The sequence below is a fragment of the Eptatretus burgeri genome, chromosome 13, assembly GCF_056783735.1.
Source record: "Eptatretus burgeri isolate ZD-2024b chromosome 13, Ebu_testis_v1, whole genome shotgun sequence".
Lineage (NCBI taxonomy): Eukaryota > Metazoa > Chordata > Myxini > Myxiniformes > Myxinidae > Eptatretus > Eptatretus burgeri.
The window spans coordinates 81098509-81123367 of NC_140973.1; the positions used below are offsets into that span (position 1 = coordinate 81098509).

General features: G+C 45.4%; 1 protein-coding gene across 1 annotated transcript in view; it reads right to left on the minus strand.

Annotated features, from left to right (window-relative positions):
• The window catches only part of LOC147014908 (arf-GAP with GTPase, ANK repeat and PH domain-containing protein 1-like), an 88834-nt gene that overhangs the window by 8075 nt on the left and 55900 nt on the right, over window positions 1–24859 (minus strand). The window contains exons 8-13 of the mRNA XM_085853358.1: window positions 19129–19230; window positions 17196–17282; window positions 11089–11190; window positions 10364–10526; window positions 9077–9163; window positions 7493–7624 (exon numbers count right to left, since the gene is read on the minus strand). Coding sequence (XP_085709484.1) covers window positions 7493–7624; window positions 9077–9163; window positions 10364–10526; window positions 11089–11190; window positions 17196–17282; window positions 19129–19230 — 673 coding nt within the window. The remainder of the gene's footprint in view (window positions 1–7492; window positions 7625–9076; window positions 9164–10363; window positions 10527–11088; window positions 11191–17195; window positions 17283–19128; window positions 19231–24859) is intronic.

The following is a 24859-nucleotide window of genomic DNA, read 5'->3' on the forward strand; positions in this document are numbered from 1 at the left end:
TTTTTTGTGTTGCACCTGGGGGCCTTCTTCTATTCCAAGGTCGTTTTCTTGTAGGCTTAATTTTCTAGTTCCTGCATTGTTGTCCTTTGATCGATTGAGATGTTGTCTGTTCTTTTTGTTTTTCCTCGTACAAATGTGCACTTGGCACATTTGTCAAGACCAAACTCCATTTGGATGTCCTCCGAGTATTGATTTACTTGTTTCAGTTCATCTGCCAATTTCTTATCATTTGGTGCGAATAGTTTAAGATCAGGAAGTATCAGAGTTGTGTTCCAGAGTGGCATTGCTTTCTCAATCAGTGTGACTATTTGGGGATCAATTTCACATACTTGAATGCATTTTATAATCCATGAATGTGGGACACTATCAAAGGCTTTTTAGCCCCCGTTGGACTTAGTCCCAAACTGGGACATGGATTTAGTCTTGATTTTTGTGTGCGTGCATGCGTGCGTCCACAACCATATCTTGGACAAGTATGGACCGATTTTATTTGTACTTGGCACAAAGACAACAAAATGATCGTATGCATATACACATCGTCTCGTTTCATAATGCGATCCAAGATGGTCGACTGGCGGCCATTTTAGTTGTAAAAAACACCCCCGATGTTGAACACGTCCTCAACCATTTCTCGGACATGCATTTACTGATGTTGTTCAAACTTGACACACAGATAAGGAATGAAGGCTTACATATGCATGTCATTTGGTTTCCAAGATCAGATCCAAGATGGCTGACTAGCGGCCATTTTGTGGCTCAAATGTGTCCCCAACCATTTCTCAGACGTGCATGGTCCAATTTTGTTTACACTTGGCACGTGCACAGTGCATGACAGCATACACGTGCATCTCACTTTATTTTGCGATCTGATCAAAGATGGCCGCCTGGCAGACTGGCGGCCATTTTACTTGTACATAAGAATGGGCACGCCGTTTAACTCCGTACAGAAAAATTACTGAAACAACGGGGGCTATGACATTCTATGTCTATTTTACTTGTTTTTAACCTATCCAGACTGTGCATAAGTTGGTTAGGTGGAGCTTGCAGTTTTTGAGTATGGTTTTGTTAAACAATAAATGGTATATTATATTTTCACACATTTATGAATTTATTTATGACTGCTTATTTGTAATTGGACAACCATCTTTCTCTCTTCCTCTTCTTCTTTAAAATAAAAAGTCATCCTGCTCACTACGTCGGTGTCCATTCACATGTGCAAAGAATGTCTTTACTACAGTTGCCTGAATGCTAATTTTTGACAAATATTCAGATGAAAAAATAATAATAACAAGTGGTGCCAGGCACAACAAATCCCGCCCATTTAAGGCATAAAGTTATTTTGGGGATCAAATTTAAATTTGAAACATCCTTAACCTGAATGTTGATTATAAGGAATAGAATAAGGAATATTTTAGTCTTGGTTTGAAGTCAATTAAACCATTTTTGACGAAGTTATGACCGTAAAATGATTTTGACCTTTTCGTGACCTGACCTTGACCTTTGACCTAATTGGACCCAAAAGTTAATGGGGTCGTCCGAGATTCATTACCCACCTGTGGATACAATTTGACAGTGTCTGAGCCGGCCGTTTTCCCGTAAAGTTGTATTTTCCTAACCATGTTTTAGTTTTAATGGAAAATTTGTAATTTTGACCGATGGCCATGACCCCCAAAACTTCGGACCCTACCGATCTTGTTCCTGTTCAGACTGGTAACCTATTCAGACTGCAGGAAGCCCAATGAGCGCTCCTAATCACCGCTGCTCCTCTAAATCGCCAGTGCCCCCCAAATCATTGCCAGCGCCCCTCTATCACTCGTGGAGTCTGGAGCGGCCCCCTGAAAGTTCCCAGCGCCCACTGGGGGGCGGTTGGGACCACTTTGAGAACCACTACTCTAAACAATCATATATATATATATTATTCTTTTATTTATATTTTCATTTACGGGCACTTTCTGACGGACGGTTCTGTGATCCCCCCCCCCCCCCCCCGTGTATTGGCTTTGATGTCTGTCGGCACATGAAATTTCAGCTTTCTACGTCACCCGGAAGGTACCGTATATTAATATCAGTCGGAAGAAACCCTGAAATCCACATCTGTAAACCTGACAAAGGCTCTAGTGTGGTTATTTTAAACCAGGTGGACTATGTGAACGAAATGTTGGTTATCCTACAGGATAAGTCAAAGTTTCGACAGCTGGGAAGGGTGGATACACATGACCGTACGTCACGCTAGGAGAGTGAAATCGGTAAGAAGTTTCTCCAACTGCATAAACGTGGTGAACTGTTGAGGGAATACAAGAGGATCAAGCCGGTAGGCTCTCTTCGTATGAGAATGTACGGTCTACCGAAGGCTCACAAGCAGAATGTTCCACTGAGACCAATTCTGTCCATGGTCGGCTCTGCCCAACATCAGCTAGTGAAATGGCTGGGAGAGTTACTGCAACCAGTGCTCGAGTCAGTCTCCAGGTTCGTCATCAAAGATTCTTTCACTTTTGCTGATGGCATTGATAGCCTGTTTACAAATGTCCCTTTGAGAGAGACCATTGATATATGTGCACATTTGCTGTATCACATGGAACTTGAGCATTCGCCAATTTCTGAATCGGTCTTCATGGAATTGATGAACATGGCTACAAGAGATGTCGAGTTTTGCTTTAATAACATTATGTTCGTCCAAATTGATGGGCTGGCCAGGGGCTCTCCTTTGGGCCCAACATCAGCAAACATCTTTTTTGGCTATCAATAACTGCAGAAGTTGACCAAGTTGCAGGTTTCTCAACCCCCCATCGTGTACTACAGATATGTGGATGACATTTTACCTGTTTGTATCTCGTGAAGTCTGTGACCGCTTCTTGAATGAATTGAATTCTCTTCATCCTGCCCTCAAGTTTACGATTGAATTGAAACATTCTGATTGCTTACCCTTTCTGGGTGTCCTCGTAGAGAGATCTGCATCTTCATTTACTCCATCCATCTATAGAAAGCCCACTTTCAGCGGCCAGTATACTCGATGGGACTCTTTTAGTTCAACGAGATACAAGATTGGTTTGATCAATGGATTAGTGAGTCGAGCTAAGAGGATATGTTCCAATTCCAAACTTCATACAGAGATGGACAAGATTGCTGGCATCCTCAGTGAGAATGGATATCCTAAGTATATCAGGTTTATGTACAAATTCCTCACTGCCACAGATTAATGGAGGATGAGTCCTGAAAAGTGCCCAGTCAACATCAATATTCCTTGGAAAAGGAAAATGTCACAAAGATATGAGGAGCAAATCAAAAGATGTCTCTCAAACACGGATCTGGCTGTTTGTCCAAGGGTGATTTTCACCTCTTGACACCTGATTCCTGCAATTAAGGATGTTTTGCCTGCCTCAAAACTTAGCAATATTATTTAAGAGCTGGTGTGATGCTCGGTTATGTGGGCAGAACTACCCAGACTCGGACAAAGGGACGTGCTGTTTGATTCTGTCAATCACGAAAAACACAATTGGTACACGAATACAGACGGTACGTGCTTGTAGAAAGGTCCCAGCATCAATCCCAACATCGTGTGCATCTGCTATTGGACAGCATTTGATTGAGAATGCAAACTGTGCTGAACATTATAATATGGATGCATTCAAGATATTGAGTAGAGGACGAAGTAAAACGCATCTCCGAATACTAGAAGCGACATTTATTTATTCCATGGACCCCAGTTATGTCGGCAAAAAGAGTTTCTCCACTCATTTTGCTTATTTGTGCAAAGAAGAGGAACACGAACTCGTCTCACGATCACGGATGTTGATGAAGAAGATTCTACAACAGCCTTAGGGGCTCCGCCTCAAACTCTGCAACCTCCAATTGGAGAGCTGAACACTGAATAGGCTCCTCCCACCTAAACCGTCGGGAGTTGATGATGCATGAGTCATCAGAGAACATCCAATCGGAATTTACTTTGTTGATAGGTGTCCATGAGACTGTCCTGCCTTACCTTATTGACTTTGTGTGAATTTCACTTGAAGAGAGCACAAGGAAAATCTTTGTGGTTTTCTTTGTCATCTGTTTTATGGTAATGTCCTTCAAATGTCTCTGTTTATGTCTATATTGAAGTTTTGATATATATATATATATATATATATATATATATATATATATATATATATATATATATATATATATATATTTTTTTCATTTATGGATGCTTTCCAATGGTTCTGTGATTTTTTTTTTCCCCCTGCTTTATCGGCTTCGATGTCCGTCAGCATGCAAAATTACCATGCTTCACTGTTGTCTCAGGTCGCTCACCTGTATTTATTTTTTTCATTTACTTCCTTTCATTTATTTATATTTTCACATATGGATGCTTTCCAATGATTCTGTGATTTTTTCCCAGCGTATCGGCTTAGATATCTGTCGTGTGTGTGCGTGTGCGTGTGCGTGTGTGTGTGTGTGTGTGTGTGTGTGTGTGTGTGTGTGTGTGTGTGTGTGTGTGTGTGTATCTCCTCCATAACTCCAAAACCATAAAACCTATCAACCTGAAACTTTGCATGCACAGTAAGAAACCTCCAAGGAAGTGTAAGAGTGGAAATTGGGTGTTTGGGTTAATTAAAACACCTGCTTTGAAGATAATTAAATAAGGCCGTTCCCCGTCGCAAGCGGCCCATGCCCCGTCGTCCTGAGCGAGCGGCCCGTGCCCCGTCGTCCAGAGCAAGCGGCCCGTGCCCTGTCGTCCAGAGCGAGCAACCCGTGCCCCGTCCTCCTGAGCGAGTGGTTCATACCGCGTCGTCCGGAGCGAGCGGTTTGTGCTCCTGCTTTTTTGCCGCCCCCCGCTCCTCCACCCCTCCTCACTCCCTTCTGCTTCATCGCTCACCACCCCTCCTCATCCCCTCCTGCTTCCTCGCTCCCCTACCCCACCTCGGTCTCCCGACCACCTCGCTCTTCCACCCCTTCTCTCTCCCCATCTTTTTCTCCCCCCTTCTCAGTATTCCTGTCAGTGAAGTGACAGGTGGTATTTCCTAGAAATCGATATATGTATTCTCTGCCAGTCTGGATGTCTTTCTGTCTCTCCCTCTGTCTGTCCATTCAGGGCAGCGATTCAAAATCAAATTGCCACAATTTTGTTTGCTCTGTGTCGGATCTCAGGCCTCAGAGGTCTCTATTGTAAGGCTCACACTGACTCTCACAGCTTTATCCAAACTCTACTTCGATATCTGATTTCACTTTTCATCGTGGCAAAGTTGTATTAAGACTCGGTTGCAGCAAAAGGGGAGAAAAATCAGACGAATATTGGCGATTTTAGACAAAAATGTATGTTAAATGAAATTAAGGCCTTTAAAGTAAAGTCTATTCAGACTCCCTCACGGCTTCATCTTAAGTCTAATTTGCCATCTGATTTAATTTTCATCGTCACTAATATACTTTAAGATCCAGTTGCAGCAAAAGGGGAGAAAGTCGGACAAATATTGGTGTTTCTAGCCAAAAGTGCATTTTTAATAGCTGTTTTGAATGTATCTGGTTTGGCGTGATTGGTGGGTAGTGGAGAGAGGGGGTGGGGGGGATAGAAAGTTGGTGTGAGTTGGGGGGGGGAGAGGACAGAAGGTGACATAGATCGAATTGGGGGGGCAAAGTGCAAAAGCCTAGCAATGCATTGCATGCATACGATGTAGGACACCTTTGAAAGCTCTTCTGCATCATTTACTATCAAATGAAATGAGATTGTTCAAAAGTTTTTATGGCCCCAAACTAATTTTAGTTTTATGTTCTAATTTAATATAGGTAAATTTTTGTTTCATATCGGCCCCACACTAATTTTAGTTTCATGTTCTACTTTAATATAGGTTAAATTTCGTTTAATCTCAGCCCCAAACTAATTTTAGTTTCATATTCTAGTTAAATATTGGCTAATTTTAGTTTCATGTTCTTGTTAAATATTGGCTAATTTTAGTTTAATATCGGCCCCAAACTAATTTTAGTTTCATGTACTAGTTAAATATTGGCTAATTTTAGTTTAATGTCGGCCCCAAACTAATTTTAGTTTCATGTTCTAATTTAATATTGGCTAATTTTAGTTTAATATCGGCCCCAACTAATTTTAGTTTCATGTTCTCGTTAAATATTGGCTAATTTTAGTTTAATATCAGCCCCAAAGTAATTTTAGTTTCATGTTCTAGTTAAATATTGGCTACTTTTCGTTTAATATCGGCCCCAAACTAATTTTAGCTTCATGTTCTAATTTAATGTAGGCAAAATTTTGTTTTATCTCAGCCCCAAACTAATTTTAGTTTCATGTTCTAGTTAAATATTGGCTAATTTTAGTTTAATATCGGCCCCAAACTAATTTTAGTTTCATGTTCTCGTTAAATATTGGCTACTTTTCGTTTAACATCGGCCCCAAAATAATTTTAGTTTCATGTTCTAATTTAATATCGGCTAAATTTCCTTTAATCTCAGCCCCAAACTAATTTCAGTTTCATGTTATAGTTAAATATTGGCTAATTTTAGTTTAATATCGGCCCCAAACTAATTTTGGTTTCATGTTCTAATTTAATATTGGCTAATTTTCGTTTAATATCGGCCCCAAACTAATTTTAGTTTCATGTTCTAGTTAAATATTGGCTAATTTAAGTTTCATGTTCTAATTTAATATTGGCTAATTTTAGTTTAATATCGGCCCCAAACTAATTTTAGTTTTACGTTCTAGTTAAATATTGGCTAATTTTAGTTTAATATTGGCCCCAAACTAATTTTAGTTTCATGTTCTAGTTAAATATTGGCTACTTTTCATTTAATATCGGCCCCAAACTAATTTTAGTTTCATGTTCTAATTTAAATGTAGGCAAAATTTTGTTTCATCTCAGCCCCAAACTAATTTTAGTGTCATGTTCTAGTTAAATATTGGCTAATTTTAGTTTAATATCAGCCCCAAAATAATGTTAGTTTTATGTTCTAATTTAATATAGGCTAATTTTAGTTTAATATCAGCCTCAAACTAATTTTATTTCCATGTTCTAGTTTAATATAGGCTAATTTTAGTTTAATATCGGCCCCAAACTAATTTTTTTACTTTTATGTTGTAGTTTAATCTATGCTAATTTTAGTTGAATTTTAATAGCCGTTTTGAATTTATCTGGTCTGGCATGATGCAGGGAGAGGAAAGCGAGGGTGAGAGAGAGGAGGATGAGAGGGGTGAAGCTGAGGGGGAAGAGTTAAGGTCTTGAAGTCACATTTTACATTACGTGAAATTGTACGTTTCACATCACAAACTGTAATACATGTGCATGGGCATGCATTCACATATTATGTGAAGTAAATAAATGGTTTACATTACATCATTTCTGAATCTGATGAATTGCCCATTTTGGAAAACTCCACATGCAGCATCGAACTCATGATGTCCAAGTGTCATACATGCGTGTCTATGCCCGTGGGTTTCCCACAAGTGTACCGATTTGCATTATCATAATCTCCTTTGTTGAAACCTAACGATAAGCATCCTATAGTGTACCTGGAGTCAGGGCATCAGGATTAAAGTTCCTCTTGCGTCGATGTTGTTGTTTGGTGCTCTGGGGTGGGCTTGAAGTTTGGCTGGGGCTTGTTGGGTTTGAACCTGCAGAAGCAAAGTCCTCAATGCTGCTCCCTAAAGAAGAACACGGACAAGCAAGAACGGTTATTTTACTTGACCTCTTCTCCTAAATGAATGACGTATCCTCATGCAGTTTGCTGTGTACTGCAAATTCAAAGGAGAATCTTAGAACTGAAGCACTGAAACTACCGAGTCACGTGCCTGCCTGGGGGAAATAAAGTGTCATTATATGACGTAAGAGAGTTATAATACATCGGTGAAACAGCTCTTGTAGTTTATGCAAAGTGGATAATGAGTATCCTGAGAGGGTCATTGGTACTTTTATTCCAATCCTAAAGCTGAAAATGGTGTTTGAGGAGTTTCCTTTGAAAGCAATCTGGATCCACTCAGTGGGACGTAAGAGTGATTATTTCAGCAGTGGAGTGGAGTCAGCAAAAATAGACAGGGAGGTCTTGTGGAGTGGAGCACAAGGAATGCACAGATGGTCAAACGGTTCAATTAAAACTTTTGAGAATCCACCAGGAACAGTCCTGGTGATGATTTCTGTGGAACGCCTGTAACATGAAAACAAGTCCAAATCGATGAGATGTTCAAGAGGCTTGTCCAGATTTATCAGACACCTTGGACAGGCAATCCATATTCAGTTAAATGCATGCTATTGTCTGAGCAAGCATGCTTAGTGGATGTAGCTTTGTCAAAATTGCAGATCTATGAATTATTTCTTGACTAAACTCGAATGAATATGTATTTCTTACTTTAACTCAGAAATAACCCAGAATGTAACAATTAACTGGAATGACACTCAGTGGAGCACACACCTCTGCCAGGCTGAACAGTTTATTTTTTGGATTCCACTGATAGGCCAGATCTGCATCCGTATCTGAACCAAAATCCAATCGGCTTGTTCTCGTTACATAAACAATTCATCCACAACTTAAAAAAATATATCATGCCACATATCGTTTTTGACCCCATCTCTCAATCGTGAAGAATCACTTAAAAATTTTTTTTTATCGTATCCGGATCCGGATTCAGATCTTCACCAAAAGTAAATAAATTATTCTGTCACATACCCAACCTCTCCACCAAATGTTGTCTGAATCCATCCACAACTTTTTGAGATTAACTGTCCACAGGCAAACAAACAAACAAACAAACAGACAGACTGGGGTGAAAACATTACCTCTGCCAACAAAGGTGGGCAGAGGTCAACAGATTTTGGTAGAGAAGCCATAGACCACTATATCCTTGAGGTGTTTCCAACTCTGGACCCACCTAGTGGGATGGAAGAGTAATTGTTCCAGCAGCAGAGTGGGGTGAGCAAAACAAGGCATGTAGGTCTTGTGGAGGGGAGTATAAGGAATGCAGCGAGGGTTAAATGGTTCATTTCAACCTATTGAGAATCCTTCAGGAACAGTCCTGGTTGTGATCCTCCAGAAACAAGCTCTCCCCTCCCCCCCCAACCAACCTTCTTCCAGACCCTTCGCTCATTGTTAGTTTTGTTACCTGTGCCAGAATATGAAGTGGCTCCTTGTTCAATGCTGGAGACAGAAGAAGGTCGAAGATCCTGGGTCCCCTTTTCCGATTCACACACTGATAAATGAGAAAGAAATTACAGAGAAGAAAGAATAAAATTTAAAAAAACATAAAAAGGTATGCACAACAATATCTCAAATAAAAAAAAACTCATGATATCATCATACATACACTATTATTGCTCCAAAACAAGATGTCCATTTCCTACAACATCAGACATTATTGAGTAAATTCACTTTCACTGTCGAGGGTATTTACACTCGGTCACCTCACGTTTTTACTCAACACTCTAATATGAAGTCGCATCAATGCTACACAACATGGCAAATCAGGAAGAGAGAGAGACACAGAGACACACACGCACGTGGTGAGTTTCACGTTTTTTTGTTTTTTTTTTCGAGTCGCCTAAGTTAGACTCACACACACAAGTCAAATGGGGAAAAATAGCCTCACATACGGTGAAAAAACAAAACAAAACATTTCCATGATCCATGAGAATATGTTCCAAATATGCTCTTGCACTTTCTATTAAAAAGCGATGCAAAGACACGATCGGGTTCTCCTGTATTGGGATCTCCTGCACTGAGACCAAAGCTCAGGGACTATCGTTCTCACATTGCAGGCAGGTCGGTAAGCTCTGTTTTTTTACTTGCTGCCTCTGCTCTCTTAATCTTCCAACCCTCCCCAGCTCCTCCAGGATGTATACCTTCCACCAGTAACTGCCTCTTGGTTGAACTCCCCAAAGCAGGACTTTCTGCAAATCTCCAATATTCTTTACCTCTCCTAACGTTTTTGGAACTGCCTTCCAGAGACTCGTCCATCACACTCTTCCCTCCACGGTTTCAACTTGATGGTGCGTCATCATCCCATGCTCTCCCTCATCCTTATATGCAATGTGTTATACCCTCTTTAACCACACCAAACCCAGCACTCTTCCTTACAGGTTGCTGTGATTCCTCCCTTCACCCTTTTTACCTTCTATTTTGTTCCTTTATTGTGCATCCACCCATGACCCCAGTGCCCCACTGTCAGAGCATTGCCTCATTACCCTCTGTTATCCCACTCTTCCTTTCATCTAGATGTTGCAGCCAATAAAAGAAAAATCAACAGCCAACATTTGCTGTGATGTTACGTTCGATGAAGAATCTGCTCAGTTGCCACTGTTGTTGTGGAAACCAATAAAGCAGTCCTTCAAGCTTCAAGTACACAGTGAATAGCTCCTGGCTGACGTTCACACCAAAAAAAAAATTCACTCACCATTACGTGTACCGTGCCCACCATCGGCAGACACGGGGCGAGTGGAAGAGCTTGTGCGAGGACTGGTACCAGGAGAGAATGCTCGAGGAGGTCGTTTTCCAGGAATCTTCACGGTGGTGCTCAGTAGGTCTATCTCCTTTCCGTTCACATTCTGCATGTATTCCTGTGGTTAAGAATCTCGATGTCACTCATAAAGCCCACAATCCATTCGATCATTGGCTTGATGTGGACAAACAGATTTGATAAATCAAAATTGGTTTCAATCCAATAATTTGCTTTCCAACTAAACAGTTGGTGCCTCCACTTGGCTACAAGAGATACCTGCACTCTATTCCAACATGAAAACAATATTTTCTTGGAAAAATGTCACAAAAATCTAAACATTAGTAAACCAGCTGAATGATTGTGAGTTGCTGTTCAGCAATGTTAATTCGTGATGACACGATAACCACCGATGGCAAGTCCGACAAATGCAATCTTTAAAATGGTGTTTCTTGTGAAGAGGGAAGAGACACACACACGCACGCACACACACATCTCAGATGTTGCTCATGGGTTCATAGTGCTTTTCGTGGAGTAGAAATCGACGAAACCTGTGAAATTGGGTCATGGCACCTGTTCAACGACCAAAGCGGCCCATTCAACAGTGGTGCGGTGACAACTCGGTGAACTCAGATCGGGTGCAAAACATGGTTTGTGTGACGGGTCTTGGTCACATAGCTCACGTTTAGACGAGGGTGGTAGGTAAGCAGGCCATTTTCACACAGAGTCACATACTTCTTCTTCCACTCTTTGTTCAATGTGCCACTCCACTTGGACAAATTTCCCTGCAGAAATGTAGAGCCCATTAACAGACACATTCACGGTGCAAAGGAGGACTGCAATTAAACAACATGGCAATATAATAATAATATTGGTTAATAATAATATTTGTCAGGTCAGGTTCGATCTGTGACCTGCTACAGGTACCATGTAAACCTGTACTAACCTGTTCCGTGGTCGGGTTGTCGGCGACTAAACCGTCTCCCCCACCAGGTTTTCTGGTGAGGAGGGTGTTTGGATATGGACACCCAGCAGGATTAAAAACAAAACCTGTCAAAGGGCGGAGGAGCTCCTTGTGAGCCAACGGCCATCCATATCTAGTGCCCAACTGTGTCTGCGGACGTCCTCCTGCAGTTGGGTTACTTCTTATTAGGAGGTTGGTGGCAGGATTTGCACTCCAGCCACCGTAAAACCCTTCATTCCACAAAACGCAAAAACGCAAAAAAATCTGAAAACCCACTCCGTGGGAGTACCTCCTGTGCAGCTTCCCTTCGCAGGGCAGCTCACCGGATGATGGGATTGGGGCAAAGCCTTCGGGACCCCCAATCTTTGATAGGAGGGAAACCACGGGGTAACATCCCTGGGTCAGATTGCGGGAGAGTGTGTCGGAGTGGTGCTGAGGTGTCGTCCACCAGACGGCGGTCTCCTTGGGTTAACCTGAGGCGGTCCCTTCGGGTAGGTGCCTGGAATGTCCTATCCCTAAGAGAGGATGATCACCTGTCTCTGTTATCATCTGAGCTCAAGCGTTTGGACATCGGGATTGCAGCTCTCTCTGAGGTTCGGAGACCGGATTGCGGCGAGATAATGGTGGGTGGTTACACCTACTATTGGTCTGGTCGCTCTGATGGTTACCATACCCAGGAGTTGCTGTAGCTGTGTCCAATAAGCTGACCCCAATGATAATTGAGGTAACACCGGTCAACGAGCGTATTATGAGATTAAGGATTCGTCACTCCTTGGGTGTCATTTCCCTGGTCTCTATTTATGCTCCGACTGAGGCGAGTGATCTTACCGTGAAGGATGCATTCTACGCCACACTCGAGTCTGTGGTTGATCAGTGCCCCAGACGAGATACACTTCTAGTCTTGGGGGATTTCAATGCATCGACTGGAACTGATAGGGATGGTTATGAGGTGTGTGTTGGTCCCCATGGGTCAGGAACTATGAACCAGAATAGCACTAAGTTCCTTGACTTTGCAAGAAGTCATGGACTTAGGGTGGCTGGTTCATGGTTTCAGCGCCCGCAAGCTCATCGCTGGACTTGGTATTCCAACGCTGGCGGTGTGGCAAAGGAGATTGACCATGTCCTCATTGACGGTCGTTGGAGGATGATCCAGAACTGCAGGGTCTACCGGAGTGCTCAGTTCCTCAATACTGACCACAGGCTTGTTGTAGCAACTCTAAAGCTGCACCTTAAATCCTGGAGAATGGTACCATCCCAGCCTAGGCTGGATGTTGCCAAGCTCAGGGATGAGAGAGTAGCTGAGGAGTTTGCGAACAGGCTGAGTGGACACTTGGGGGTCTGGGTGCTTTGGGGGTCCTGAAGAGTTGTGGAGCACCTTCAAGACCACCGTCCTTGATGTTGCCGGTGGATGCCTTGGAGTTCACCGCAGGGCAAAGAAGAATTTTGTCTCTCAAGGGACACTGGATACCATTGACCAGAGTCGCAGGGCCAGGCTGAATGGCAGAGCTGAGCTGTTCAGGGAGCTGAGGCGTAAAACTGTACGTGCACTGAGGGTGGACAAGGAGGCCTATGTGCGAGGAATCTGTGAGGGGGTAGAGCATCACCTGTGGACAGGTGATTCTCGTCCCGCTTACAGGGGAATTCGCGCATTACGTTCATCCAAGCCCATCCCTCGGAGCACTGCAGTTCGAGCAGAGAGTGGTAGGCTCTTGACAGAGGAGTCTGAAGTGAAGGCCCGCTGGGCCGGTTACTTTGAGCGGTTGTACCAGGCTGATCCCCCAGCTGTCGAGTTGGACGTCAAGGGTGTTACAATCCCTGTTGCTGACCCTCGAATCAACTGTGGTCCACCATCGCTTGTGGAAACACGGGCTGCGGTGAACCAGTTGAAACGGGGCAAAGCTCCAGGGATCTGTGGCATCCATGCTGAACTTCTCAAGGCTGGTGGAAATGCTGCACTCGCGTCGTTGCATGCAGTTTTGTGCTCTGCCTGGAACACAGGCATCATCCCAACTGACTGGAAGAGGGGCCTTGTTGTCCCTCTCTGGAAAGGGAAGGGTGATCGCCAAGACTGCAACAACTACCGAGGGGTGACGCTGCTCTCAGTGCCGGGCAAGGTCTTTGCTCGGATAATTCTTGATAGGGTTCGCCACCATCTGCTTGAGCACCAGCGTCCAGAGCAGTCAGGCTTTACACCAAAGAGGTCAACGATTGACCGTATCCTTGCTCTTCGTGTCCTCACTGAACGCAGACGAGAGTTTCGGCAGGGGCTGCTTGCAGCCTATGTTGATCTCTGTAAAGCGTTCGATTCAGTGAATCGGGATGTCCTCTGGAGGATTCTTGGTCTTCGTGGGGTGCCACCGAAACTGATCGATCTGATGTCTGAACTCTACTCTGGTACTGAGAGTGCTGTGAAGTGTGGTGGTACCGCCTCTGACTTATTTCCAGTTGTTACTGGAGTTCGTCAGGGATGTGTACTTGCCCCCACACTTTTCAGCACTTGTATGGACTGGATTTTTGGGAGGATGTCGGAGAGATCAAGTTGCGGTGCATCGTTTGGCAATGTCAAGATCTCGGACCTTGATTTTGCAGATGATGCAGTCATCTTTGCGGAGACTTTAGACATCCTCTTGGGGGCCCTCGAGGTGCTGAATGAGGAGTCGGAGCCGTTGGGATTACGGATTTCTTGGGTCAAAACAAAGATCCAGGCTTTCGGTGACATCTTGGATGCTGCTGTCCTGTCTGTGTCTGTTTGTGGTGAGGATGTTGAGGTCGTGGATAGATTCACTTACCTTGGCAGTGATATTCATGTCTCCGCAGGTTGTGAGCCGGAGGTCAATAGACGTCTGGGTCGGGCCTGGGGAGTCATGGATTCACTGGATCATGGGGTGTGGCGCTGCCGGTACCTGTGCGGGAGGACGAAAGTCCGAGTCTTCAGGTCCTTGGTACTTCCAGTCTTGCTCTATGGGTGCGAGACTTGGACTCTGACCAAGGATCTGAGACGGAGACTTAATTCCTTTGGTACCAGGTCTCTTCGGAGAATCCTTGGCTATCGCTGGTCGGATTTTGTGTCCAACGAGCGGTTGCTGAGAGAGACTCGGATGAGATTTGTTACCTGCATAGTCCGTGAGCGTCAGCTGCGGCTGTATGGACATGTGGCTCGTTTTCCTGACGCTGATCCTGCTCACCAGATTCTCTCAGCGAGGGAGTCTCATGAGTGGAGGAGGCCAGTGGGCCGACCACGTGCCTCATGGTTGCAGCAGGTTGACCATCATCTCAAGGAGATGGGGATGGGCCTGGCATCTGCCTGGGGGATGGCCAGACGGAGGCCCCCGGAGTACCGGCGGAAAGTGGACGCAGCGACGCGCTGTTCTGGCACATGCTCCCATACCTGACCTGACCTGATTGGTTAATTGCTTCGTGCTTTCGTACAGACAAGTTAGTGTTCCCATGTTCAAAATTCCTGCTTAATTCAGTCTTGGAGTAGTGTCGATGCAGTGCTATCTGCAGCAGTAAATAGGGTGAGCTTTCATGTCAACAACAAGGGAGCTTTTGCCCACCAGTTATGTTTCAAATGCTGACGAGTCTCCCACTTTGACCACGAGGCTCTCATTTTGCCCAGGAGTCTCTCACTGACCAGCCATCTCCCATTTTGACCAGGAGTCTCACATTTTGACCAGCCATCTCCCATTTTGACCAGGAGTCTCATACTTTGACCAGGAGTCTCATACTTTGACCAGGAGGCTCACACTTTGACCAGCTATCTCCCGTTTTGACCAAGAGGCTCTCATTTTGACCAGGAGTCTCTCACTGACCAGCAATCTCACATTTTTACCAGGAGTCTCACATTTTGACCAAGAGGCTCACACTTTGACCAGCCATCTCCCGTTTTGACCAGGAGTCTCACACTTTGACCAAGAGGCTCTCATTTTGACCAAGAGTCTCCCACTTTGACCAGGAGTCTCTCATTGACCAGCCATCTCCTGTTTTGACCAGGAGTCTCACACTTTGACCAGCCATCTCCCATTTGAACCAGGAGTCTCACACTTTGACCAGCAATCTCACACTTTGACCAGGAGTGTCTCACTGACCAGCCATCTCCCCTTTTGACCAGGAATCTCACTTTGACCAAGAGGCTCACACTTTGACCAGCCATCTCCCGTTTTGTCAGGAGTCTCCCACTTTGACCAGGAGTCTCACACTTTGACCAGCCATCTCCTGTTTTGACTAGGAGTCTCCCACTTTGACCAAGAGGGTCTCATTTTGACCAGGCTCACACTTTGACCAGGAGTATCTTTCTCACTGACCATGATTCTCTTACTTTAACCAAGAGGCTTTCATTTTGATCAGGAGGCTCAAACCTTGACCAGGAGTCTCCCACTTCGACCAAGAGGCTCATTTTGACCAACAGGCTCACACTTTGACCAGGAGTCTCCCACTTTGACAGAGGCTCTCACTTTGACCAGTAGTTTCCCATTTTGACCAGCAGTGTTTCAGCTTGACTCAGTGTTTCCTATCTTGATGAGATGTGTGCATGTTGTGTTTTGTACATTTCTAAGATATGACAGGTATCATATGAAATGAAGTTTCACTTAAAGGTATTTGTGACCAGTTGGCATCACACAATTATTATGGGACACATCCAATTTGATAACGTCCATTATTTAAGAGCAGTCTGACTGCATTAGAAAGAGCTCCACCGAGTGGTGGACATATCAAAGAGGTTCATGCAGGAGTGTGTATAAAACTGCTCGCACAACAAGTGATTTTGAACTTCCGAGCACATCATCTTCACCCTAATGCAAATAGGATGACACGAAACCAGCAGGCATGAAGATAACTGCGTCAAAATATAGAGGGTAATTGATCATTTTAAAAAACAAAACAAAAAAAAAACCAGTGGACAACCTATCACAAGCACTCGGATTAAAAGTGACCGTTTTTACAGCCATTTTTCCCTGCTGTGCAGGGGTTTGGCTTTTTCTTGAGGCAATGTTTTATGGCCGGATGCCCTTCCTGACGCCAACCCTGGTCGCCTCTTACGACACACAGGGATATGGTACACCTATTCTAACCGGGGCATACACCGGGACCAGTACACTGGCACTCATTTCGCCGACCTCGGAAGGATGACAGGCTGAGTCAACCCCCTGGTGTTAATTCAGCAGCCAACGGGACTTGAACTCAGGACCCTGGGATCCCAAGCCGCCACCCTAACCACTAAGCCAACACCAGGCTTAAGCACTCGGATTGGTGTTCAATAATGAGTGAAATCTCATGCTTAATATCCCTGGTGTGTAATAGTCTATTTCCACACGTCTGTCCCCCTACCTTATCTCGTCACTCTCCGAACCTCTCCCCCAACCCCCTCCCCTTGAAACATAATGTCCAATGTAATTGTGACTCCTTTTCTCAACAATGACACTGGTTAACCTCCATCTTTGCCCACGTTGCATTGTTTCAATGTTAATGTGCTCGGCTGAAGGAATTATAATATGTACAGGTGTGTCGATTGAGAGTGTGTGACAACAAATCATCGGGATCATTCACTACCGGTGTATACCTGATTGTGCCTCGTGCAGAAACTCCACCGAGCGCATTCGTAAAATTTTCACTATTATATAATACTATGCTAGATTATTCTGTTGAGGTGTACTGGGATGGGAATGCTTTATAAATGTTAGACATAATATGTTTTACCCTCGTGTGTCATGCACATGTGCATCGGTTAAAGAAAAACTGCTTGGGAACACATCAAATCACAGGACGGAGCACACAGGTCACGTTTGCTCGTGGAAGGCACACATGAAGGTGAACAGACAAGTCCACCTGTTTGATGGGTATCGCTCTCCCACTCCCAATGCGTTCAGTCCTCTCATCTCCAACCTTCCTTTCGGCCTCTCCTCCTCGGGTACTCTGGAAATGTCAGGGTAACACATGAAAGCTGATGACTAGTCGTATGTTGGTGAGTTGTTACATTATTTCGATACATGGGGCGTTCAAACAGCTCTACAAAGGAAATATTGTTTAGAGACTAAGAAAATGCAATTGTCAAACATAAGGGTCTCACTCTGAGCTATGACCTCTCTTGAGCAGACCTCATATGTCAAAGCGGTCCTCAAAACCAGGCTGCACACGTAACATCGACACGCCAAGTCCTTCCTTGGTGAAGGTGAACTTATGTTATCTTACACGGCCATTGTCTGCAGTATGATAGAATACTGCTCTCCCTTATGGGTTAGTGCCCCCCCCCCCCAATCACGCTTCTCACTTTTTGTGTACCATGTCGAGGCTCGTGTAAGAGCAAACACACAGAAACGTATAACAGGGCAGGAGACAAGAGGGGTGGGAGAGAGAAGCACAAAATAGTGGGGAACAGAGACAATAGGACATCTGTGGAAGGGAGAGTGATGGGGGCAGGGTACACAATATGGTACTACAGAGACTTTCAGGAAGGAAAACAGGGAATTCGAAGGAGGTGGGTTTGGGGTGGATTAACGTGGGTTGGAAAGATCGAGGATTTGGATGGGAGAAGATAAGAGGTGGCGGTGAACAGCTGTTTTGAAGGCCTGGAGGCAAGAATGGGATTGAAGAGAGTGTGGGAGTTTATTCTAGAGGTGGGGGAGGGGGGGAGAGGGGGGGGACAGGAATGAAAAGAGTGAAGGTGAGCAGTGATTTGTGATTTTGGCAGTTTCACCAGAAGGGGGATTTTGGCGGACCTTGAGTGCCCTGCGGAAATATAGGGGGGACAGGTCACAAACAGAGCGGGGGGAGGGGGGAGGCCGGTGAGGAGACAGTAGAAGACAAAAAGACCACCAACCTGCCTCTGGTGAGAGAGAGAGAGAGAGTGAAGGATGCACATGTTCTTTTAACAATACCCCTTCAATGTGAAACTTCCACACTTCAAATTCACTGCTTACCTCTACCTCTTTATTCTCTGCTTAAGGGAACCATTTTCTCAGTCTATTCTATTCCACCCTTCCCTCCATAGTCCGTAGCTTAAACTTGGTAGTCCACCACGACCCCAGGTCATCCTCCATTCCTCCCCTTCATCTTTTTTAAGCCTCGTCAACTCTGCCCATCTACATGCACATGATGTTTCAGTTCTTCGTCTGTCTCCTGCTCGTTCATCCCCTTGTGGCCTCGTGTCGTCCCACTGCCAGTGCATTGCCTTCGACCCTCCATTACCTTGCTCTTCAATGATCCCAGACTTTGTTCAACAAAAAAAACATTTAAAAAGCAATTTTTTTCTTGTGATATACAAGTATATATAATTAGTAAGGAAATTTTTCTTTCAATTATTGCAAGGATAAGAATAAGGTGTTTCTTCGATAATTGTGATCATCTACTTCAAGAACTTTTTCAAACACAATGACCCCAAGGTGCTCCCTCAACATTAGGTAATGCCACCATGGAAACAGAACAACAAACTGTTCTGGCAAATGGATCTGGATTCAAAGCTGGAACCTCCACGAGACATCTTCGCATGACGTTTTCAAAATGGCAAAAGTTTCTACCAAGTCTCCCACCTCTCTCCACTTCCCCTCACCTTCCCCTATGACCCGAGCACGTATGTAATATATAGACAGCCTATTGTGCCGTAGACACGCATTTGTACACCTGAAGGGTATAATGTTGTTCTTTTTTCTTTCACTTTTTGAGCCTCGTTTACACAATCCGAAAAGTTGAACTTCAAATCCTTCATGTTCTCTCAAAGTTAAATCCGACAAAGCAAGATTCCGAGCATTCCCTGCAAACTCACCGGAAAGATGTTGGGACGCCGTCTGCTGCTCTTGCGAAAAGACGAAGGAGACCCACTCGATCCAACTTGTCGTACAGGTGTTGATGTTCGGAATGATCCGGTCTGAGCAAAGCCATGTTTATAAAAAAAAATGTTAATTGGCTTCATCGACACCGAGAGGAAATTGTATTTACAAGATTTTTCTCACACATCATTTTCTGTGTTACTTGAACAGGAAAGAAGTTGTCGCACTTCCATCAATGAAGAATTAAGATAACATAAGCAACTGGAATGGCACGCAGTAGAGCGCATACCTCCGCCATGCAATGCCTGATCCAGAAGAACATATTGGGCCCAATACATTTTTGAACAAGAAAAAGAGCAATAAGAGAGTGCAGACCCTCATCAGGATTGCTTTTGTGTAGTGTATTTTGAGTGGTGTTTGTGTACTGGTGTGTTACGCAATAAGAGACATAACTCGAACTGCCACTTTGTAACTGCTGGTAGTGATGACCGGGTACCAAGACGTCCCGCTTTGATCGGACACCTGACCCTGAGACATGACGTATTAAAAATTATTATTCAATTCTATTTGGAATGGGATTAAAATATATTCAATTCAAATCAAATGTAAGACCAAATAGGTACAGTCCTGCAATCAGAAGGAACCCAAACAAGCAACAAGCATCGATGAAGTCATCAGGAGGAACCTGGATAGGATTCACATTTCAGCTGCTACTCATCTACCCTCAAACCCATCCAGGAATAGCCAAGTGAACATCATTCAAAACAAAAAATAACAATAAATAAAATCAAAAAAAGAAAAGAACCCAGATTTAAAAATTAAATAATTCTGGTTGCCAGACTATGTGTCCGATCAAGTTGAAATTTAAAGGTCGAAACGTATTAATTATTCAATCATCCACGGTGTCCTTTGTGAAGAGTGGGTGACCTATCGCCGGCACCATGAACAGATTCCAAATTCCTGGCCTAACCCACAGAGGGCTTTGCATCAGCTGCAGAGTCATACCCTCAGGCAATGATGCTACCCCGCAGCCTTGTGCTGCATACAAAAGAAGATGGCATGTGAATTGACCATGGGCAGAGTGACAGGTCGGGGAACACAGAGAATCAATATTTACTTTTCCTGAAAATGGGGAGTCCGGATGACCAAAGGTCAGGTCAGGTATGGGAACATGAGCCAGAGCAGCACGTCGCTGCATCCATTTTCCGCCGGTACTCCAGGGGCCTCCGTTAAGCCATCCCCCAGGCAGATGCCTGGCCCATCCCAATCTCCTTGAGATGCTGATGAACCTGCTGCAGCAATGAGGCACGTGGTCGGCCCATTGGCCTCCTCCACTCACAAGACTCCCTCGTTGAGAGAATCTCGTGAGCAGGATCAGCGTCAGGAAAACGAGCCACATGTCCATACAGCCGCAACTGACACACAGACTATGCAGGTAACAAATCTCATTTGAGTCTCTCTCAGCAACCGCTCATTGGACACAAAGTCCAACCAGCGATAGCCAAGGATTCTCCGAAGAGACCTGGCACCAAAGGAATCAAGTCTCCGTCTCATCCTTGATCAGAGTCCAAGTCTCATATCCATAGAGCAACACTGGAAGCACCAAGGACCTGAAGACTCGGACTTTCGTCCTCCCGCACAGGTACCGGCAGCGCCACACCCCATTATCCAGTGAATCCATGACTCCCCAGGCCCGTCCCAGACGTCTATTGACCTCTGACTCAAAGCCAGCAGAGACATGAATATCACTGCCGAGGGAAGTGAATCTCTCCACGACCTCAACATCCTCACCACAAACAGGCACAGGCAGGACAGCAGCATCCAAGATGTCATTGAAAGCCTGGATCTTAGTTTTGACCCAGGAAACCCGTAATCCCAGCGGCTCCGACTCCTCATTCAGCAAACAAGGGCCCCCAAAATGATATCTGGAGACTCCGCAAAGATGACTGCATCATCTGTGAAATCAAGGTCAGAGATCTTGACATTCCCAAATGATGCCGTAGACATTCCCGACTTGACATTTTGACATTCCCGACTGGCAGGGTCTCCGAGCAGCCATCAAACTTACAGATTGGTCTCCTATCACTACTTTCTCAAACATCAACTCATCCTGGGAATTCTTTCAAAGAAACTTGCTCTCCCTCATGCACAGATTTATCCCCTCTCGTGTTCAGCTGTCTTACCCTTCCTCCCGCCCTTGGTTTACTGAAGCTTGTGGCGAGGCAGTTGTCCTGAAACAACTTGCCTTTGCCTCATGGAAAGCAAACCCAACTGAGGGCAATCTCAGTTCTTTCCACAAAGCTTGGAACAAGTGTGTATCTACCCTCAGGAGAGCCAGAAAACATCTTTCTCATCTCAAGTCTGAACTCTCAAACCTCTCTCCCTCCTCAAAATCCTGGTGGCGTTTAATCAAATCTGTTTCTGGTGTATGTTCCCCCTCCATCCCCTCCCTTACCTCAAATGGCCGCACTGCTGATTCCACACGTGATAAAGCTGAATGTCTAAACTCGGTGTTTGCAGCTAAATCTTGTGTCCTAAACCCATCACTATCTCTACCCACTTTACCCAGTCGCACCCAACTGTCCCTGGACTCTGTGTCCTTTTCTCCTGACAAGGTGGAGAGCTTGCTTTCAAACCTCGAGTCAGATTCTGCAACCGGTCCAGACGGCATCAGCCCACGTGTCCTCAAAGCCTGCTCTTCTGCTCTTGCTCACCCTCTCTCTGTTCTATTCACCCTCTCATTTGACCAAGGTCATCTGCCATCTGCTTGGAAATCTGCTAACATCACTGCCCTGCATAAAAAGGTGCAAAAACAGATCCCTGTAACTACAGACCAATCAGCCTTCTCCCAATCATCAGCAAGGTGATGGAATCCATCATCGCTTCAGACATGAAATCCTTCCTCTTCTCCAATGGCTTGATTTCCAATTATCAATTTGGTTTCAGACCAGGTCACTCTACCCTGGATATGCTGCTACTGCTCTCCCAACAATTGATGGAGGTCCTCAATGCCAGACAGGAAATCTGAGCCGTATCCCTGGACATATCACCTTCTTTTGACACAGTCTGGCACCCCGCACTACTCACCAAACTCTCTTCCCATGGTATTCAAGGCCATCTCCACTCATGGCTCGCAGACTTCCTCTCCTGTCGCAGTCAACGTGTGGCCCTAAATGGAGTTCTTTCATCCCCTCTTCCTGTGCAGGCTGGAGTTCCTCAAGATAGCGTTCTGGGCCCTGTTCTTTTTCTGGTTTTCATCAATGATCTCTCGGACTCTCTGGAAAATCCTCTATTTCTCTTTGCTGACGACTCCACCCTCTGCCGTACCATCTGTCATCCCTCAGACCGGCAAGCAGCAGCTTCTTCACTCACTGCAGATCTGGATAAAATCACAAACTGGTCCAACACGTGGAACATGTCTTTCAATCCAGACAAATCTCACACTCTCACTATGTCTCTTCGAAAGGACCGTTTACAAACCCCCCCCCATCCACTTTCTCAACAATCCTCTGGAAGAAGTCTTTTCTTTCAAGCTTCTGGGTCTCACTATCTGCCATGACCTTTCATGGGAAAGTCACATTTCCAACCTCACCTCAAAAGCCAGTCGCCGACTGGGAATCCTCCGTCGTGCTAAGTCCTTCCTCGGCCCTCTTGAGCTCCTGACCACTTACAAAGCTTTTGTCCGTAGCCTGATGGAGTACTGCTCTCCCCTCTGGGCTGGTGCTCCTGCCTCCCACCTTTCTCGGCTTCACGCTGTCGAAACCAGGGCATTTCAGATCATCGGCATCTCCCGCAATGAAGCTGAGTCTTTGGGCCTCTCACTCAATCACCGCAGGTTGGTCGGTGGTCTTTCTGTCTTCTACCGACTCCTCTCCAGCCTTGCCCCCCCTGCTCTCTCTTAGATTTGTCCCCACTACATTTCCACAGGGCGCTCAAGGTCCGGCAACAACCCCCTTCTGGTAAAACTACCAAAATCACGAATCACTGCTCATCTTCACTCTTTCATTCCTCTTTTTTCCCGCCTTTGGAATAAACTTCCTCACTCTATTCTTTCCCATTCTTCCCTCCAGGCTTTCAAAACAGCTGTTCACCACCACCTCTTATCTTCCCCCATCCAAATCCTCGATCTTTTCTACCCCCGATAATCCACCCAAGCCCACTTCCTTCAATTCCCCTGCTTTCCTTCCTAAAGTCCCTGTAATGTCCATCTTCTCTTCGCCATGTTCCCCGTCCCATCCCCATCCCTCTCCCTTCCACAGTTCACCTAATGTGTCTGTTCCCCACTGTTTTGGCCCTTCCACTCCCACCCCTCTTGTCTCATGCCTCCTTGCTGTGAGTTGTGTGTTAGCTCTCATACGAGCCTCGACCAAGGTATACAAAAAAAAATACACCGCAGCTTGATCTTCCCCAGAATCCAGTCCATACAAGTGCTGAAAAGTGAAGGGCCAGTACCCCTGACAAACTCCAGGACCAACTGGAAATAAGTCAGAGATGGTACCACCACATCTCACAGCACTCTCAGTACCAGAGTAGAGTTTAGACATCAGATCGATCAGTTTTGGTGGCACCCCACGAAGACCAAGAATCCTCCAGAGGGCATCCCGATTCATTGAATCGAACGCTTTACAGGGATCAACATAGGCTGCAAGCAGCCCCTACCGAAACTCTCGTCTGCGTTCGGTGAGGACCCGAAGAGCAAGGATACGGTCAATCGTCGACCTCTTTGGTGTAAAGCCTGACTGCTCTGGACGCTGGTGCTCAAGCAAATGGTGGCGAACCCTATCAATAATTGTCCGAGTAAAGACCTTGCCCGGCACTGAGAGCAGCGTCACCCCTCGGTAGTTGTTGCAGTCTTGGCGATCACCCTTCCCTTTCCAGAGAGGGACAACAAGGCCCCTCATCCAGTCATTGGGATGATGCCTGTGTTCCAGGCAGAGCACAAAACTGCATGCAACGACACAAGTGCAGAATTTCCACCAGCCTTGAGAGGTTCAGCATGGATGCCACAGATCCCTGGAGCTTTGCCCCGTTTCAACTGGTTCACCGCAGCCCGTGTTTCCACAAGCGAAGGTGGACCACAGTTGATTCGAGGGTCAGCAACAGGGATTGTAACACCCCTGACGTCCAACTCAACAGCTGCTGGATCAGCCTGGTACAACCGCTCAAAGTAACCGGCCCAGCTGGCCTTCACTTCAGACTCCTCTGCCAAGAGCCTACCACTCTCTGCTCTAACTGCAGAACACCGAGGGATGGGTTTGGATGAACGCAATGCGCGAATTCCCCTGAATGCAGGACAAAAATCCCTTGACCACAGGTGATGCTCTACCCCCTCACAGATTCCTCGCACATAGGCCTCCTTGTCCACCATTAGTGCACGTACAGTTTTACGCCTCAGCTCCCTGAACAGCTCAGCTCTGCCATTCAGCCTGGCCCTGCGACTCTGGTCAATGGTATCCAGTGTCCCTTGAGAGACAAAATTCTTCTTTGCCCTACGGTGAGTTCCAAGACATCCACCTGCAACATCAAGGACGGTGGTCTTGAAGGCACTCCACAACTCTTCAGGACCTCCCAAAGCACCCAGACCCCCCAAATCTCCACTCAGCTTGTTCACAAACTCCTCAGCTACCCTCTCATCCTTGAGCTTGCCAACATCCAGCCTAGGCTGGGATGGTACCATTCTCCTGGATTTAAGGTGCAACTTAAGAGATGTTACAACAAGCCGGTGAT